This window comes from Mustela putorius, unplaced genomic scaffold, assembly GCF_011764305.1.
Source record: "Mustela putorius furo isolate JIRA1106 unplaced genomic scaffold, ASM1176430v1.1 tig00000083_pilon_pilon_pilon, whole genome shotgun sequence".
Lineage (NCBI taxonomy): Eukaryota > Metazoa > Chordata > Mammalia > Carnivora > Mustelidae > Mustela > Mustela putorius.
This window is the reverse complement of record NW_025421273.1, coordinates 45203791-45220749: the sequence shown is the minus strand read 5'-3', so window position 1 is coordinate 45220749 and position 16959 is coordinate 45203791. Positions and strand designations below refer to the sequence as shown.

General features: G+C 42.7%; 2 protein-coding genes across 19 annotated transcripts in view; both read right to left on the bottom strand.

The window, feature by feature from the left end:
• The window catches only part of LIMCH1 (LIM and calponin homology domains 1), a 326042-nt gene that overhangs the window by 207012 nt on the left and 102071 nt on the right, over positions 1–16959 (bottom strand). The window lies entirely within an intron of this gene.
• On the bottom strand, positions 2825–3313 carry LOC101674846 (ATP synthase subunit g, mitochondrial-like). Its single transcript, XM_045076885.1, has one exon. It carries the CDS (start codon positions 3249–3251, stop codon positions 2940–2942), a length of 312 nt encoding a protein of 103 aa, XP_044932820.1. The 5' UTR covers positions 3252–3313; the 3' UTR covers positions 2825–2939.

Here is a 16959-nt window from a genome sequence, read left to right as displayed (position 1 = left end):
TTCTAGCAACTCACTTCCCTTCTCTAAGATAGCCCTATACAAATCCACAGGATTTCTGAACCCTCCTCCACCTTAGCCGCCCACCTTGAAATTTTGATAATAGTAACAGGATGTTTTATGGAACCATAACGGACTCATTTATGCCTCCGCTGCCTGGGGTGGTAGACACATTGTCATGGTTGATGACGCAGGCTGTGTCCTGGACAAGGGTGCCCAGCTGAGGAGACAAGTTCAGGTTTAGAGCCAGCCTGGGCTCTCTCTTTCAAAGCACAGCAACTTGTTGGCGGGAAGAGTCGTGTCTTCCTAATTCACACAAAGCCACTGTCTGTATCCAAGCTCAGACAGTCCAACCTGAGAGGTCTTTTTGAGTTTACATAAAATTGCTCAAGGTGCTTTCAGATGTAAGTACTATTTTTATCCCTGCTATCCAGATGAAGACACTGAAATGCAGGCCAGTAAGCAATCTGCCTAATTTCATACAGCTGGTAGGGGGCAGAGTCAGGACTGGAAGCTGGGCAGTCTGGCTCCTGACCTGTGTTCCCAACGCAGTATGCTATGTCACCTAAATATGTCCGTGTCCCTGGCATTTTTTTCCCCATTATCAGTTGAGTTGTAAAATAAAGCTCTGACTCCCCACTGTCTGTGCCACCTTCTTCTCTCTTCAGTGTGCCTTTTCCTTACACTGCGGAATAAGAAAGTAAACCCCAAATCCAGAAAAATGTCAAAATGCCCGTGCATGTATTATCGCTTTGCACAATTCCATAACAGAAAGCTGTGATGTGCTAGATTTTTATCTCCATATGCAAAGAATCATCACAAATATCCAAAAAATCCAAACTGAAATAATCCTATATACCACTTGACCCCCAATGGAAGGAAAAATAAATACCCATTAATGGGGAATGGAGGGGACGAGAAGGAAGACAAGACGCCTCATTTAAGACCATTAGGCACTTCTACAACAAAATATTTCCCTGTCTATCTTCCTCTGGTTCTTTAAACTTACAAATAATGTATTATGGCAGGAAATCTGTTCTTTTGGCTGGTTTGTGATGAAGACAGCAGGTGGTAATCCCAGCCCACTAAAATGCCGTTCATCACTGGGCCTCGTGACAGGGCAGTATAATGATTGCCCCAGACTGAGGAAGCAGCTGCCATCTTGACTTCAAGGGGAGTAAGCGTTGCTCAGGCTGTGTATTTAGCTTTCCTGAACTCCTTCTGCACAAATAACCCACACGTCAACAGGGAAGCAATCCTGTCTTCAGGGTGACACAAAGAACTATAAGAAAACAGTGTAACACAGGACTCCTGCAGGGTAATTAAAGTAAAAACAAGAAGGCGCTTCTTTATAAACCCAAGAAGTGAGAGCTAGATTTGCCAAAAACAAAACCAACAATGGGAACTTCTGCCCCCACATCATCTTGAAAAACAGTAACCAAAACACTAGGGAGAAGAAGAAACGAGAAAAGTGTTAAAAGGTTATAACTCTGCTATTGTTAGAACGAGTGCTATGTTCTAAGAGGTCTTTGATTATATTTTAAAAACCTTTTATAATCAAGATGTCCTCAGAGATGGCCTAGAACCATTAGCGTTCTGCTGAATGTTTAACAATCGGTTTTCATGGGGGGGAGGGCAAGAGCCCTGATGTGCAGCACTTGCCAATCTCCATGGTGTAAAAATTCCCACTACTGCCCAGTTCGAGCTCAGTCTGATGTCACTGAACTCAGTGAGGGGCAGAGACCCACAATCTTCTCTCCTGAGCCACAGAAGCTGGCTCCAAACTCGTAATCTGTATTACATAGACATTATTAGAGGCTAACAGTTAAATAAAATAATTTAAATGTATTACCATTTCTAAATACCCACGATAGTAGAGAATTTATCAAATAATAATTGAAAACAAAGCATATGACTATATAAAAATTTACATGCTTCTAAACTTGCATATACTCCTGTGTGTAAATAACCAGCATCTTATAGAACACACAACTATATGATGATATAAATCTATTATCCGATCAGATATCTGTTTCCAATTTTCTGACTATAGGTAAGCAAAGAAAAAAGCTGCCACTAAATTCTTGAAACTTGGAGCAGTAAAAATAATCCAAAGAACAGGCCTTTTGCAAGCATTTAAAATCAAATATAAGGATTTTACTTTTGTTCTCCTGAAGTAAATGTTTCTGAGTTGTGGAACAGAGCTCAGGTCCTGGGAAGTTTGTACCCTCTCTCAACCTAAATTTGAAGACATATTTCTACCTCTCCTTTTATAGGAGAGCCAAGAATGATAGCTAAGCTAGTCATTGTTCCCAAGCCCATTCTAGCACACAGCAGTAAGAAAGAATTTTTTAAGATTTTATTTATTTATTTGAGAGAGAGAGAGAGGGCATACATGCATAAGCAGGGGGAGCAGCAGAGGGAGAGGGAGAAGCAGGCCTCCTACTGAGCAGAGAGCCTGATCGAGACTCAATCCCAGAACCCCCCAACTCATGGCCCCAGCCAAAGGCAGACGTCCAACCGACTGAGTCACCCAGGTACCCAGAGCAATAAAATTTTTAACCAAATAAGTATGTGGGCATTTACCAGGTTGAAATAACCCTTTCGGAGGACAAGGGGAAGATGCACCTCGCCTCTGACATAAAGACACAAACTCTTCACACAAGAGCCTCAACCACGCTAAGAGGTACCAAGAAGAATGAGGAAAGCAGACCAGTTGCTATTTCCCTGGTGATTGACACAGAGAGCTGCTGTTTGTAGAAGGAAGGAGGGAGGACTAATGCTGTTGGCAACAATCAACAGCTCTGTTCTTTCTTCTTCTTCTTCCTTTTTTTTTTTTTTTGACACATTATCTTCTTTTATTCAAGTACCAGTCTGATCACACATAGTCCAAGAACCCTCAAATAATAAGCCACATATAAACAGATGTTAAAGATTGGTCTTCAAACATTATAGCCAATGATGCCACGCTTGCCTATGATCTCGCCGACATAAAACCACATCCACACCTCGGTGGCCACCAAACCATTCAGCAGGGCTTCCTTAACTGTGAGCTGTTTGAAGCTACCAGTTTGAGCACTCTTGACTATTTTTTTCAAGCTCTGAATAGCTGTAGGGATCTCAGCAGGGGTTGGAGGAACCAGCTCAACTTTGGCATAGTGCCAAAATATAGCCAATCGAGGCTTTGAGTAAGTCACAGCAGCGTTCACCAGCGCTGGGGCTTTCTCCACCAGGTTACGGACAAACTGGGCCATGGTTCCAAGCTGGAAGGTCCGTCGCCCGGGACGGCCCTTCTTCTTCTTTTTTTAAATTGCTAGAACACCTGCTGCCTCCGTCTCTGTACCCTCATCCATTATGCAACATGCTGGCGGTGATGGAACCGGGATATGCCATTGCACACAATGACAAACCTGATGAAAGACAAAGGAACGGACCCAACATCTCAAAGAACAGACCGCAAATAGCGTACACATTTCCTTTCCCACTCTTGGGACTGGCGGGTCCTTCAGAAATCTATTCACCAGAATGTATTGAGTTGGCATTTTACCGCACTGCATGGAGTCAAAATGCCAAGAGAATACTGGTTCTTCACATCATGTCCTTAGGGGTATTAAGTTATTAGCTCACGGGGATTGGCCTTCACATTTACTCTCTGGGCTACCCGAGAGGAAATACTTAGAGAAGCATTTCCAGGGATCCCACAGAAGCCTCGCTCTACGGGATGGTAAGACATGTGATGTGGAAAAAAGGCTCCATGGTCAACTAAGTTTGGGGAATGCTGTTTTTCAAAGATGTATGGGGGGTTTTCTTCAACTTTGAGCTTCTCGGAGCTAGTAACAGGCTAATGTGCGCAGACATCCTCCAGTGGGCGATAACCTAGCCTTTCCCGATCTGTCTGAGCAAGACCTCTTTCTGAGAAAAGTCTCTGGTGGGTGGAAGCATCGGCAACTCTGGCTTTCTACAAAGCTGGCTAACTCCTGGCCTGGGGAACTAAACAGGCCCTCACACAGGCTATTTGGCCTCTATCATACTGCACCCCCTAGTCACATTTTAAAAATTTACATTTTTTAAAAAATGTAAATAAGCCTCCAAATATAAAACCCAGAAGTGCTGATATTTAAATGACAAAGGATTTCGAGTGCTTCTCTTGGGGGAAAGAAAAAAAAAATGGTGGACTAATGGAGCATGTTGTGCCCACAGACTTGCTTTCCATGTGCAGAATATTTTAAACCATAAAGGAATTTTTTAAAAAATGTACACAGCAGGGTGCCTGGGTGGCTCAGTGGGTTAAGCCGCTGCCTTCGGCTCAGGTCATGATCTCAGGGTCCTGGGATCGAGTCCCGCATCGGGCTCTCTGCTCAGCGGGGAGCCTGCTTCCCTCTCTCTCTCTCTGCCTGCCTCTCTGTCTACTGTGATCTCTCTCTGTCAAATAAATAAATAAAATCTTAAAAAAAAAATGTACACAGCATCCAGTTCAGGGTGATGTTAAGCAAAGAAAAACTACAAGTGCATTTGTGTATAAATGTCCAGAGAAGTGAAACAAGGCAAGTGAGAAGGGGCTATTAAAGGGGTCTTCTCTAAAGAGGGAATGAGCTCAGATGGGCCAGGGAGAAAGGAGGGATGTGTGTCGAGTGAAAGGAAGCTCCAAGAACACAAGCAGGGCTGGAATCAATACGTCATAAAAATAGACCACAGACTGCTTCAAAACAGAGATACAGAACACACATGTTTTATTTAAATTTGTAATTTAATTGAGGAACTCAGCAGTCAGGAATTTTAATAATTAAGTAGCTCTGAGCCATGCATAGGGTCAAATCAAGCCATTTGGCCATTAAATCCCATTTCTAAGAGGATAAACACTAGATATTTTTTAGATATATGACTAAGTAATTCCCCAAACAGTTTCCATCAAATGCCAGGTGCAAAAGCATTCACGTCAAAATCCTCTCCAGTTCCACAGACTTGGGAGCGCAGGGCCTCCAAGAACCAGTGAACCCGTTCGAAAATAATTCTGGAACTTCAGAGATCCTATTACTAAGAAGCAGAAATAGATTTTCAAGTGCTCACTTTGAAATATTAAGCACTGTTCCACCCAGATCTTTCCAGCATCCTAGAACATTTATTAAAAACCAGTTCAAAGTGAGTCAGCTTTTAAAATAAAGCTTCACCTTGCCCAAGGTCACAATGCATAGTAGTTTAACCTCACCACAATGTGATAAGCATAGTCTAAAAAGCAAAACAAAAAAACACAAAAATATTTTCTTATTAAGAAGTTAGATATACGGGGTGCCTAGATGGCTCAGTAGGCTAAGTGTCTGCTTTGGCTCAGATCATGATCGCAAGGTCCTAGTATTGAGTCCCACATCAGGCTCCCCACTCGGGGGAGTCTGCTTCTCCCTCTGCCTCTAATTAGATCTAACACATGATAGGAGCTCAAAACATGTTTCTCAGTCTGAATTAAGATCTGTTGCTCTTCTATAATTTACTATGTTTCACATGATGACTCTTTTCAAGATTTCAACTAACAACTCAAAACCCTAACCCCAGACTTGATGAGTCTTCTACCTATATTCTTAAAAGAATGACTTGCTTCAATAAGTATGGCATTCTCAGACACAAAAAAAGATCATTCTCCAAAACCTTGGGAGCTTCCAGAATGTTCTCTAACATTAGCATTTTTTTTTTTAACCTTTGAGAATTGCCTCTTTCTTTCAGAGCAAGTCCTTTCAACCTAGGCTCTTGCTCCTGCTTGCCACCCCCCCTTCTGATTCCCTCCTCTCCCTCATCTTTGCATGGCTGACCAAGCTGGGGGATCTTTGGAATACCTGTCGGCTTATGGCTGTCTTGATTTAAATATTTCCGAATGTTTCCTACCGCCTGGAGCTCAAGCCCTAACTCCTTAGACCACTGATCAAAGAATCTGCTCTATGAGTCTACTCCTTGCATAAATTCACCACACACATCCATGCCTCTTTGCATTTGCTCATGCCATTTACAACAACCAGAATGCCTTCTCTCTTTAAAATACTATGTTCAAATCTCCAGATATAATACTCAAAGCACCCACAAGAGCCTGTACCTCTTGGCAAACCAAATTTCTCTCCAACCCCCAAAGCGCTAACTGTCTCTCATACATGAAACAGAAAGTGTTTATAATCGAAAGATCTGGGCTTAAATCCTATGTGGGGAAAGTACATCTGTACTATACCTCTTTCCTCACCTCTAAAGTAGGAAAAATGATAGCACTGACCTTAAATAAGGATTAAATGAGATCAAGCATATGAGAGCACAAGAAAATTGTTCGTGTAATTTACCCAGAGCTGTCATTAATACTTGTATGTCTTGTCCCTGTATTCCTGAGTAGATTAAGTCATCCAACAATTATTCACAGAGCACATATTCTGGCCTGATATTACTCTAGACTCTGGAGATGTGGTATCTGAATTCATGGCAGTGGGGTCTAGTAAACAAGATAGATAATTAACAATGGAACAGATGATATAAAGTGGTGATAAGAGCTATGACGAAGGATAGAGCAAAGGGATATAAAAAGTGGCAAGGAATGGATGGCTACTTGAGATATTTTATATTAAAAAGGTTTCACCAAAGAAGTAACACATAACCAGAAATGACACATAATCAGAGAGTGAAGGAGGCCATGAACAATGCTGATTGCCATGGGGAAAGCATTCCAGGCAGAGAAATGCTACAAGGCCCACAGGTGGGTGGGAACATGGAGTTGCTGTTGAAGAAAAAAGCAATTGTGGCTGAAATGGAGCCAGTGAGGGTAGCAGGGCAACAAGATGATGGCAGAGAGGCAGCTGACAGCCTTATGGACAATAAGGACCTTGTAACTTATTCTCAGTGCTGTTCAAAGCCACTAAAAAGAGAGTTTTGCGCAGAAAAGAGATGTGATTTGATTAACACTTTTTAAAATTACTCTGGCCATTGTATGGAAAATTGATGCAGAGAAACAGATGGACAAGATTGAAACAGGAAGACAATGAGGACACAACTGCATAGGCCGGGTGCGAAAAATGAGAATCTGGACTAGGGTAGTAGCTGAGGGGGTGTTGAGAAGTGGTCAGATCCCAAGCTTATTTTGAAGATAGAAGCTAAAAGGTTTGTTCATGGGCTAACCAAACATGAGATATCAGCAAAGGAGAAGAGTTGAGAATATCTGCACATTCGGACCTTGAACAACAGGATGCATAGTAGAACAAGCTATTCGGATAGGGAAGCTTGGACAGGAGCACCTTTGGAAAGAAAAATCAAGAACGGTATTTTATTTCTATCTGTGTGAAGAGAAGACTGTGTGATATCCAAGTGGAGACACTGGGGAAAGAGTTAGATATAGTGGGGTTCAAAGGTAAGGAGTTAGACCATGAGATAAAATCATCCACAGCATGTGCAAGAGAAGATGTCCAAGGACTGAGCCCTGGGACCAGCCAATAATTAAAAGTCAGGAAAAAGAGGAGAGTCCAGCAAAGGAGAATAAGAAGTACTAGCTAATGTGTTGGGAGTCCAATCATAAGATAAGGATGGTCTGGAGGCCAAGAGAGGAAAAACGTTTGAAGAGGGAAGGAGTGGTTAATGGTCCAATGGTGCTGAGAGGTTGTGTAAGATGAGAATGGGGCATTATCTGTTGGATTTGGGCAATGAAGGACACAGATGTGACCTTGACATGTAACTTCCATGGAATGGTGAGTAAATGCACATGTTCTTGAACAGATAAAGGAAAGTACAGTCAACTCTTCGAGTGAGCAGATATGCAGAAGTAGGAAGAGGTGGACATTTACTTAAGAAAGGGCAGGTGCTAAAGGAATGGCCCCGTGGAAAACAGGTCAGCGAAGTAGAAAAGAGAGAGATGACAACTGAGGGAGCAAAGAGTAAGTTTCTGAATATGTGAAGAGATGCAGATCACAAAGGTAAGGTCTGGCTTCAGATGTACAGGGTGAGATCATTCATTGCAACAGAAGGAAGGCACAAGAAATGGGTACAGACCAAGGTAGATGATAAGTTTGACGGTGGGAAGATCAGCTGATCTTTCCAGGTTGCTTTTCAGAAGCCATCAGATGAGGGTAAGAAAAAAGAATAGTATTGGAGGTTGAAGAAAGAAAAATATGGAGCATGAACTGACACCTGAGTGATGAAGAGGGTAAGCTGCCATCTGATGGTCCATTCCTCCCCCATCCCCTTCTCTGACTCTCCCTCAGGACCTCTGCAGCTTTGCAGCTGTTATCCAACAGCACAAAATCCTGGGACTTGTGCTTAAAGATGAGTCTCATTTCTTTGAGAAACTCTAAACCTCAAAGTCAGAAGAATCTCAAAGCAAGAAAAATCTTTATAAGTTTTCAAAACCAGCAGTGACATTATCTTGAAAAGGGGTGTTAAAATGCAAAGAAAGTTTTTCTGGTCTATGTGTAGCCGGCCATACCTTGGACATGAAAAATGCCCAGGACTGAAAGCATGGCCCTCAGCCCACATTCAGAGTCGCCCTCAGCCCACATTCAGAGTCACCTTCGTCTCTCATTTTGACAAGTGCATGGAAGTCATTGAGGAGTGGGACATTTCAGAGAAACAATACTTCAAAGACCTGAGGAATCTATTACTGAATTAAGGAAGGAGGCAGGTAATAAACCAGCATGGTATGAGTTTTGAGTTGTGACCACACTAATATATTCTGGAGTAATATAAAGGATCCTATTTTCCCCTCAAAAAGAAGTGAGCTCAACAAAGGTGGAAGAGAGTCAGTCGCTCAAATGTGGCTAGCCTCACTTCCATTGTTATGGCGGTTGATCTTTTATATATATATATATATATATATATATATATATATATATATATATAATTTTAAAGACTTATTTACTTCTTTGAGAGAGACAGAGAGTGAGGGCCAAGGGGAGAGGGAGAGAGAGAACCTCAAGCAATCTCCCTGCTGAACAAGGAGCCCAATGACATAAGGTCAAGCGATCTCATGACCCTCAGATCATGACCTGAGCCAAAATCAAGAGTTGGACACTTAACAGACCACCCAGGCACCCCTCAATTATTGTGGCAGTTTAAACAAACTGATGTCCAACTACCAAAATGTATGACTTACTGAATTTTCACCTCCTGGGGGGTATGTGGTCTACAGCCCAATTGACTGACCCTGCGACAACCTTATGAATATGGTGAAAGCTGTCACATTTGAGTATATTTAAGTGGATACACGATGACAAATCCTCATTTGAGTCTCTAGGGAAGAAGGGTTTGAAAATCACTAAGATGAACACCTTGCCTGGGTCTTCTAGGATACTAGGATAGCCTTGCAGCTTCTTAAAAGTAAGAACCTCTCCACAAATGAGCTTCATGCACATTCCCAACAGACAAAAGGCCAGAGTTGGAAATTTGAGCACCTACTCACATACTATGATGACCAAATGAAAGACGGTAAAAGTGTATACAAGTAAACAGGACTCCGAAAGGGAGTTAGGATGTCGTCACCAACTTTGATCTCATCCGAATGAGAGAAAAACAGATACTTGATAACACAGGGCTATAAACCTTGCTCTAAACTCTTGAAAGTAATTTATAATTTCTTAGGTTTCAGAATGGTTACTTAATGTATGTACTGTCTATTATGTAACATCTCCAAGAGGTCTACCTAAGCACCCTGTAATCAAACACAGCATTTTTGTGGTTAAAAAAAAAAGTGAATATTCACATTAAATGGAGTAAATAAAAATAATTAATAGCCTGAAGTCATTTCAGATCAGGTCAGAGTTGTGCCACTAAATGAATTATGGAAAGAAGGAAGGAAAGAAGGAAGGGCAGGAAGGGCACAGGAGGGAGGAAGAATAAAAAAAATATATTAAAAACCTAAAATTAAAAAGAAAACTTCTACTTCTCAAAGCTGTTGGGGCTTTGTAACTGTACCCAAATGACTGTGGACCTATACAAATAAAAGCAAACATGCAAACTTTGCTCTGTAAATTTTCTATATTGACCTACCAGACTCCCAAAGAGCTTTCCCTTTCACCACGTGAAAAACCAAAACAAAAATAAAGATTATCATATACCAAAAATCACCAGGCAAGCCCATATCTCTGGGGTATGATTTGTAACATTGAAAGAATGGTGCCCAGCCCATGTTGGTATTTCCGACTCTACTGTGAAGGTCACTGCCAAATATTACTTGACCTCTGGGTTTCAGTGTTACCTGTAAACATGATGTTGATATTGTTTTCTGGTAAAACTGCAAGACGTACAATGCTTGATGACCACTGATCTTTCCAGAACATTCTGAACAGTGTAAGAATAATAAGGACCATATGCCAGGTCCAAATTCCTTGTAGACAGGATCAGAGATATCAAGTAAAAAAGGAATTTAATAGACTTGGAGAGATACTTACAGACTCCTGTTCATGGCAGCATTATTCACAATAGCCAAAAGACAGAAGCAACCCACGTATCAGTTGACAGATGAATGGATAAACAAAATGTGGTATACACATATAATGGAATATTATTCAGCCTTAAAAGCAAAGGAGATCCTGCCACATGTCATAACATTGAGGAGCACTGAGGACATGATGCCATGGGAAATAAGCCAGTTACGGAAAGACAAATACTGTATGATCCCACTTCTGTGAGGTGCCTAGAGTAGTTGATAGAAAGTGGTTGGTGGTGACTGGAGGCTGGGGGGACACAGTAATCAGGAGTTAATTGAGTTAACTGTTTAATGAGTAAAAAGTTTTAGTCTTGCAAGATGAAAAGTGTTCTGGATGGATGGCTGTGACGGTTGCACAATAGGAATGCATTCAATGCTCCCACACGGTCCACTTAAGAGGGTTAAAATGGTAAATTTTATGTTGTTTTTATTTTACCACGAAAGTAGTAATAACAAGAAATTTAATAGTTCAAAAAGGCATGGTGTGAAAAAGTATACTGAACAACCTGAAAGGCGACACAGGGACTCGACAAGGAACAAAAACATCCAAAAATGACAAGGAAGGGGATACTGACGAACCAGGAAGCTCTGGAGGACACTAGCAGGGATAGAGAACTGAACTCTTATCTCCTTGGGAATTTGCAGGGACCTGCAGCCAGAAAGAAGGCTTTCAAGATGAACAGCATGAGGTTTACCTGTCATTCTCTCCCTAACCTGTCACTAAGCAATGGAATGGTTTCGAAGCCTTGATAGTGATCGGAAAATTGGGAGGCCCACAAAGCAGGGCTCACTGAGTAATCGAGAGAGAAGAAAGGGGACCTATTAGCTGCACTTCACAATCTGATCGCACATGACAATCACCTAGAAATACAGCCCTAGCCAGAGACTCTAACTTAATTATTCTGGAGCAGAGCCTGCCCACAGACACTTTTTCTAAAAGCTTCCCAGGTAATTCTATTGCACAGAGAGGGTAGAAAATTACTGAGCTAGAGGAGGGGTATGCAAAGGTTTCCAGACAGGTAAGTCTTTTCACCTTTGGGACCCATACTGTCTTTGTCACAACTACTCAGCTCTACCTTTGTAGTGTGAAAACTGCCATAGACAAACACAAATGAATGGATGTAGTTTCAATAAAGCTTTATTTTAAAAACCATGCAGTGGGCCACAATGGGCTGACCTCTGCTCTTTAGCGAAAGAAGGCTTCAGATTTTCTAAATAGATTAAACACACACACACACAAACCAACTATTTACTTGGGCTTCGGAAGGAAAATTTCAAATGCAGAGAGAAGTAGGGCCCATATACAATGCTAGTCTTCGATTTGAAAACAAAAACGGTGGGGAAAGAAAGAAAAAGGGAGGACAGCATGCTGACCCAGTTCTCCACATGACATGTAGACAGGAATGAAGCAAACTAAGAAGTGGGTAGTAATTTTGTGCTCCTCTTTAAGAGAGAATGGATGGGGCACAAAGGAAATGAGGCACTGGAAGAACAGGAAATATGACCCAGGCTACAGAAGAGGTAGCAGAAAGGCATATTGGTAGGAGGTAATTGTAACTCGAGGCCTGGAGTCCAAAAGTGGAGGGAAGCCGAGACTTCAGAAGGATTGTTTGGCTGAGAACATTCTGGAACGCACTGGCATGCTGGCAGCAGGGACTTGGGAATCACTACCAAAGGCACCACCAGTTCAGAAACCTGTTGAGTTGATTTCCCAGGTAGGAACAAATGTGGGGGCAGGTGGGAACCACCCCAGGAGACTGGCTCAAAGATTTGAGCGATCCAAAGAGGAAGCAATGAAGGGCGGCACCAGGGTAACAAAGCCCGGGGACTCCACTGGGGATGAAAACACAGAAATGGGCAGGAGAAAGGCTGAGGGAAATTTCCTTGGAGAATTCCCTCTTCTAATTTTGGAGCAGGCTGCCCAATTCATCTCTGGCCTGCCAGGAATGGCAGAAGGGAGTCATCCAAAAGAAAAGCTTGGAAATTAGCGATTCTGAATACACAGAACGTGAACAGAAGAGTGGCCAGGTATCCCGGGAAATACAAAAAGGTGAGAGGCACCACACCTGCAGATTTTTAAAGTCTGCAAGTAGATGGCTGTGCGTCTGGTCACTGTGATCGGGATAGATAAACCCGGGAGAGTATTCACTGATTCAGCAAACATTGGTGTACGCACGATGAGAGAGAGGGAGGGAATACCATGATGGCCCACGTGAGGGGGAGAGGGCCGTCCTTAAGTTACACACACAGAAAGTTACAACTGCTGTCAGTTTCAGAAAGGAGAAACATATGGCTGGAAGGGAGCTTTGGATGAGGAGACCTGATCTGCTCAAGAAAATGGCTCCTGAGCTGAAAGCAGAAGAATGAGTAGGAGGTCCAAGAGGAAAGAGAGAGGGAAGGGTCTTCTAGAAAGAGGAAATGGCATGTGCACAGCCAGGCACAGGGCTGGAACATGGCAAGCATGAGGGGTGGAAAGAAAAATCCCCATCAGGAGCTTAGGGAACGAGGCAAGCAGAGTCCAACACCTGGATGAAGACGTGGATGGAAGTAACACCAGTACAAAATCTCACGGAACCCTTGAAGAAATCTCAGCTGAGCCCAGGAACAAGGGGAAGCCATGGAATGATTTTAAGCCAAGTTAGACAAAAGGCTAACAGGTCAGATAAGTGTTTGAGGAAGATGCCACTGTTAAGAGAAAAGATTGGGAGGAGAGAAACTGGGGAGTAGATACAGAACAACAGTGGGATGCTTCTGTCGCAGACTCCTACCCAGGAACTATGCCACAACTAACCAATAGTGGCTGATTTCTACCACTTCAAAATGCCCTGGATGCTAGACACTTGTCAAGATTGACTGGCAAAGGTATAACCATGAAGCCTCCCTTGTTTTCTCCTATTCTGTCTGAGCCCTAAAAACAGATAACATGGTCTCTGTTCTAGGCTATCACTGGTAACATAAATACAGGTTTATCATAAAAAGAAAAAATGACCTCTAGGAAGTCAATGGTGTCTAGATCTTAAACACTTGACACATTGGTCTCCCTGCCCAAGTTCTTCAAGGGGCCTTTGAGGTGTTGCAAAAGAACTTCATAGAAAACAACAACAACAACAACAACAACATTTCTCAGCTGGTTCATTGTGCAAGTCCCTCTGAGACCTTCCAGGAGATAAACGATTGTAGTAGCACAGAAGACAATATTCAGTTGGTTCAATATTTGATTCAATATTCAAGATCCTGGATCTCTCTAAGCAGCCCCATCCCAAAAGAATTAAGAGTTATGCCATGCTGGTGCTCAAAATTCCTCTGGCCTTTCACATAATACAGACTACACATGAGAGACCAACATGTGCTATTAAACGTATGCTCACTGACTCCATGTAAAGATGGAATTTCAATATAAACTCTGAAAAAGTAAAAGGTCTATTTTAAATTTCCGGGCAATTACAAGGAAGGCAAAATGTTGCCTTTTGCCAGCTGTATTAGTTTTCGGGGGAAAAAAGCCAAACAGACTTTTCCTCTTTTATGTTTCATATCCAAGCCACAAGCCAGAAAACACTGGTATTTACTCCAATGCTAATAAAAGTAAATTACTTTGTGGTTTTGGGTCACTGGTATAAAACTTGTGCTCTTTTTAGTTTATGTAATGTACAAAAGTTCAAAATTTCAAGATGCATCCAGAACAAACTGATGACTTACTTATGCTTTTCTGTGTGATTCAAAGCGTTTGGTTTTTTTTTTTCTTTTTAGTTTATGTTTGAATTACTTCTGCTTCTCTACGCCAAATGCTCTCATGGTTCTTATGGGATTCTTTTTCTCTCTTCTTCTGCTATCCTTTTACCTTTACGATGGTACAGTTTATTTTTTTTTTCTTCTTGAGCCATCTCCTGGATTATAATCTACTCAAAGCGGAAGGCAGACCCATGAGCAATTTCCATTACCAATGAGAGCTCTCATCTTAAACTGTAAGTTACCAATAAAGATTTTTTTTTTGTCCCCAGAGAAATGGATTCTAATTAATCCTTTCTGCAGTTGTCTTTTTATTTCCTAAAGAATACAAGTCCACTGGGACCGGAACAAACAACTTGAAAAGAACATTCTAGGACCTAATACACAGATGCCAAGCATACTGCCCCCCACCCAATTCATCAAGTCCCTGCACCAGATGTTGGGGCTGTATACACCCAAAGTTAAGCATGCTTTCAAGTCAGTCTTCCCAACAGCCAGAGGCTCAAGTTGACAGTTCCCTTTATAATTATTTATCATACAAAGAATTGCACAGACCCACAGCGGCAGCCCCCTTGGCGATGCTGGCCAAAATGCTAAATAGGTTGGTCTTCTGCAAGCTGTCCAAAAACATGCTACTGATTTAGACAGTCCTGCGGAACAATCAATCATGGTCTAGGCCCCGATGAAGGGCCATGGTCTGCACATGTTCATTTCATTAAGATCTTACTTAGGTCTGAGGTCTTTTCTTCTTTATGTTTTTAAACTAAGGGAATCATTTCCATGCAAAGTAAAGGGACAGGATGTAAAGGGGAAATGCCACTGCGGCTAATGTTCTGCTGATGGCCTTCACAATTCTAAGTCATCAAAAAAAAAAAAAAAAAAAAAAAAATCCAGATTATGCCCAGGGCCTCCCAGCCCTTAAGAAATTGCCAAGCTTTCACAAACCTAACAGAAATCAGGCACCAGCCCTAAAAGCAACTCCCCTAAGGCCTTTTTTGTTATTTTTGCGCTAAGGTTGTCATAGACATCCTAAGGGAGTGTATCAGTAAGCTAAGACGAGACTTGTGATTTGAAACAGGGATTAGGTATCAGTACAGGGAAATGGGACCGCGGACCCTCAGCTTCTCAAAAAAAAATCTGTAATTTTCTTTCTTTCTTTTTTTTTTTTTTTTCTTAAGCAAAAGACTGTAAAAATTGTGCAAATCCCAAGATAGCTATACTTCAAGTGAGGCAAAATCTCCTTGGTCATTTTAAGCAGTCAGAGAAAGAAATTCAAACCAACCATCTAGCACTGATTGCTAGGCCTCGAGGGAGAGAGCCACGGCCCAGCACGTGGATTCTGGAGGGTTGGAAACCCAGTTCAGCCACCGCCCAGCCGTGGGCAAGTTGTACTTACACAGGCTCTGCCTCAGTTTCCTCATTTGTGAGTTAGAGATTAAAAAACGGCACCTACCTCCTAAATGTTTTGTGCCGATTCTGTGAATTCACAGGTGCTCTGGAAGCACCGGTTTGGGGATGAGGGTCTGGCACATGGTAAGTGCTGTGGAAACGTTCACTGTTCTATTTCCACAAAACCATAAACAGATTACTGCGTCTTGATCATGGAACAAATAGAAAGAAATGAGAAACAAAAGAGCCACTCAGAAATGATTTGTTTGTCTGAAAAGAAAAAAGCAAACAAAACCCAGCAAAATGCCCCATGCGCAGTGCCCGCTACACACCCAGGTCCCGGGGTAGGGGAGGGGGGCACGAGGACAGCAGGAAGTTCATCTGCGCACGCGCATCCTTGCTACCACACCTGTCCCTTTGGTTCCGAGCATCAACCACACAAACTGAAATAAAAGGCTTCTCTAGAAAAGGAAAAGGTGAAGGAACACAACTTCTCCAACACTCATATCAGCACACAAATGAACCAGGGCTGACAGGCGGAAACTCTTGGGACCAACGCGGGTGGCTCTTCCTGAAGGGGGAGCAGGGTATAAGGAGTAAAGGTGGGAGGGGGCCGGACAAAGCCCGGGCTCCGGGGCCTGGGCACTAGCTGCCCCTGCGGGAGCACTGGGGCCTGCCAGTGACAGCTAGGACTCCGCCAGCAGGCTGAAGTAACAATCATCTGAGTTTTGGAACGCCAGGATCAAGTCACCTTATGTCTGCCCTGTAGATTAAAATATTTGATTTCATTAAATACTAGCTCAAAAGGTCTAGGTACAAAACTTGTTCACAAAATTTTAGAACAGGCTTGGTCTCCAGACTCCTCCAGAAATGAAAACCTGCCTCTTGGCATCCTTCCTGCCTTCAAGTGGGTCTAGAACCTTCCCCCATCTCTCCCCTACCTCTTTTGTAACTCCCTTTGTAGCCTAGGCTTCGGTCTGTGATGGTCCTCCCCTCAGAACCAGAGTCACCTCCGCTCTCTCACTCCGACTGTCTCCGCGCACCCATTTCCTCTGTCCTCCAACCACCAAATCTCTCAGACTCTCTGGAGGTGGGGTCAGCACCCACATTTTTAATTCTGGTTTAGACTCTGCATTCCTGGAAGTGACAGTGCTGTATCTTTGATACACTAGGCTCAGTGCCTATCACAGTGCGGCACACAGGAAATGCTCACAAATACTTATTTCATGGATGAATCTATGGCAATTTCAACATCTAAGGGGACTTATTTCTTGAGAGAGAGAAGAGTGAGAGCAAGAGGCAGCAGGCAGGGGGTTAGAGTGTAGAGGGAGAGAGAAAATCTCAAGCAGGCTCTACACCCAGCGTGGAGCCCAATGCAGGGTTTGATCTCACCACCTTGAGATCACAACCTG

Excerpts from the sequence above, each read along its gene's own strand:
- LOC101674846 (XM_045076885.1), bottom strand. The coding sequence starts at position 3,251 with ATGGCCCAGTTTGTCCGTAACCTGGTGGAGAAAGCCCCAGCGCTGGTG.